The sequence below is a fragment of the Sinocyclocheilus grahami genome, unplaced genomic scaffold (assembly GCF_001515645.1).
Source record: "Sinocyclocheilus grahami isolate Dianchi unplaced genomic scaffold, SAMN03320097.WGS_v1.1 scaffold6263.1, whole genome shotgun sequence".
NCBI lineage: Eukaryota > Metazoa > Chordata > Actinopteri > Cypriniformes > Cyprinidae > Sinocyclocheilus > Sinocyclocheilus grahami.
The window spans coordinates 88-2,192 of record NW_015510728.1 but is presented as its reverse complement, the minus strand read 5'-3'; the positions used below and the strand labels follow the sequence as shown (position 1 = coordinate 2,192).

Below are 2,105 nucleotides of genomic sequence, written 5' to 3'. Positions count from 1 at the left end.
AAAAAAAGTCAGAATTGTGCCCTTTTGCCCAAAATAAGCTTTCATATAATTTTAGTACCATTGAAATGCTATTATAATTTTTGTAATATTCTGAATTTGTATTTTATTTTTATATTATTCATTTACATTTTCGTTTTAGTTTAATTTTGTTGTGCGTGTTTTTTTTAATACATACAGTATTTTTTTAAACATATACTATTATGTTTTATTTCAGCTTTTTATATTTTCATTGAGTTAACTATTTCAAGTAACATTTTTTATGGTTTTACTCATAGTTATAATAATTCAACTTAATAATGAACTATAACCATTTTGACACGCACTAAATTAACTTCAATCTTCAAAACTGTAAATAATAGATTATTGGAGTACATTTTCCAAGAAAAGTCTATTTTAGTCTTTAGTCTATTTATTGTACTTGCCATTTCTTTGTAATTAATTGTACAATTTACTTGCAATTTCTAAGCAACATTTTTTCTTAATTTTTTCCGTGTACATGAATGTGTGTGAGACTGATAGAATGTTTTCTACCTTTTTCCCTTCAGCGTTGTATTTATCCAGGAGTCTTTGAACGCGAGTGCCGTAATCGGGGTGAACGGCCATCAGGTTTTGCACCTGCAAAAATTACAAAAATCCATCTGAATCATTCAGAAACAAATGGGTTTTTTTCTAGGCATGTTTATATATTCCTGAAAAACTGCTAATGAGAAGTTTGACTAGCTGTCATGAGATTTACGAGAGTGAAAAATCTCACAGGACCAAAAACAAAACCTCATACCATGCGTTTCTGAATAAACAGTTGAGTTCCTTTCAGGTGGCCGGCCATGTTCTGACACAGACGCTCTCGCTCGGCTTCGTTCAACACCTCCGTGAAAAACGTGCGCACCTGCAGAATGCATCAGAGCAGGATTAGAACTCACCATACTTGTGATTATCCATACACAGATGCACACACACGTTCACCAACAAACCTGGGCCACATTGTCATCGTCTGCGCTGTTGTATCGGGCCACATCAGGAGACACTTTACACTTGGACTCGATGAAGCGTGGCTGGGTCTCAGGAGCACTGAAGCTGTTGGGGAAGTAGTTAGGAGCCCCCCCTGCAGGACAGGAGATGAACTGCTGTTGTTTTGCCACAAAATTCAATGAACAATGAAATGCAAGTTTGGGTCACATCAGGCATTCCAGACAGATGTTGCATTGTTCATCTGACTCACTTTTAAGAGACTAATACCATCTCTAACTCAAAACCAAACAAAGCATTTGACATCCCATTTTTTGTTCTGCCGTGTTTGGAGTGTGTGTCACTCACCCTGGTTGTCGTACATGCACATGGGTCCGTCTCTCTGGTAGTTTGCCACATGGGTGCGGTAGGGGCAGTTGACAGGCAGTTGGAGGTAATTCGCTCCAAGCCGATGTCTATGTGTGTCTGGATATGAGAATAGACGCCCCTGTGGCAACAAAATTGAGCAATTACAGTATTTAGCAACATTCTTGCAATTAGTTATAAGTCACTGACACTTTAATCCAAAGTGATTTACAGGACGCTTATTACAAGTACGCAGAGCTTAAGTGCCTTGCTCAAGGACAAAATAGTGAACAAGCATCCTTTTGTGCATTTTAAGCTTGTGCAAACGAACCTATGAAATGTGTCTGGGTAGGTTGCTTAATAAGTTGTGAGACACATTAGTACAAACATACCTGCAGCATCTTGTCCGGGCTGGGCTCAACACCGGGAGGCATGTTACTGGGATCAAACGCCAGCTGCTCGACCTCAGCGAAATAGTTGACAGGGTTTCGGTTCAACACGAGGCGTCCCACAGGAATCAGAGGGAAGTCTTTATGGGGCCAAACCTGAAAGATACAGAGCCAGTCATTGGGATGGGCACACCTACATCTCATTCTTTGTTATGAAGAACGAGTTATTTCATCAAAACTATAAAAGAACACAAATGGAAGAATAGGAATTGTGTAGTGACCAAAGCAAGACATTAGTGTAGTGCAGTGGTTCTCAACCAGGAGGCCCGGGCCCATTAGGGGGCCTCAGCAAACTTCCATGAAGGTCCCATTAAGTCATAAACATTATTTAAATATTTTTTTAAT

The 2,105-nt window shown here is 39.1% G+C and overlaps 1 protein-coding gene across 1 annotated transcript; it reads right to left on the bottom strand.

The window, feature by feature from the left end:
* Positions 1-426: 426 nt before the first annotated feature.
* LOC107577507 (catalase-like) lies at positions 427-1,904 on the bottom strand. The gene is made up of 5 exons (XM_016263574.1): positions 1,704-1,904; positions 1,315-1,453; positions 972-1,102; positions 779-886; positions 427-615 (listed from the first exon to the last, which is right to left on the bottom strand). The coding sequence occupies exons 1-5, from the start codon at positions 1,902-1,904 to the stop codon at positions 436-438; spliced, it is 759 nt and encodes a 252-aa protein (XP_016119060.1). The 3' UTR covers positions 427-435.
* Positions 1,905-2,105: the final 201 nt, after the last annotated feature.

Bases quoted from the DNA above. Each gene is read 5' to 3' on its own strand.
- LOC107577507 (XM_016263574.1), bottom strand. From the start codon at position 1,904: ATGAGATGTAGGTGTGCCCATCCCAATGACTGGCTCTGTATCTTTCAG. The intron at 1,454-1,703 runs GTATGTTTGTAC...TTGTTGCCACAG, and splicing joins GCCCGGACAAGATGCTGCAG to GGGCGTCTATTCTCATATCC. The intron at 887-971 runs GTTTGTTGGTGA...TGCATTCTGCAG, and splicing joins ACGATGACAATGTGGCCCAG to GTGCGCACGTTTTTCACGGA.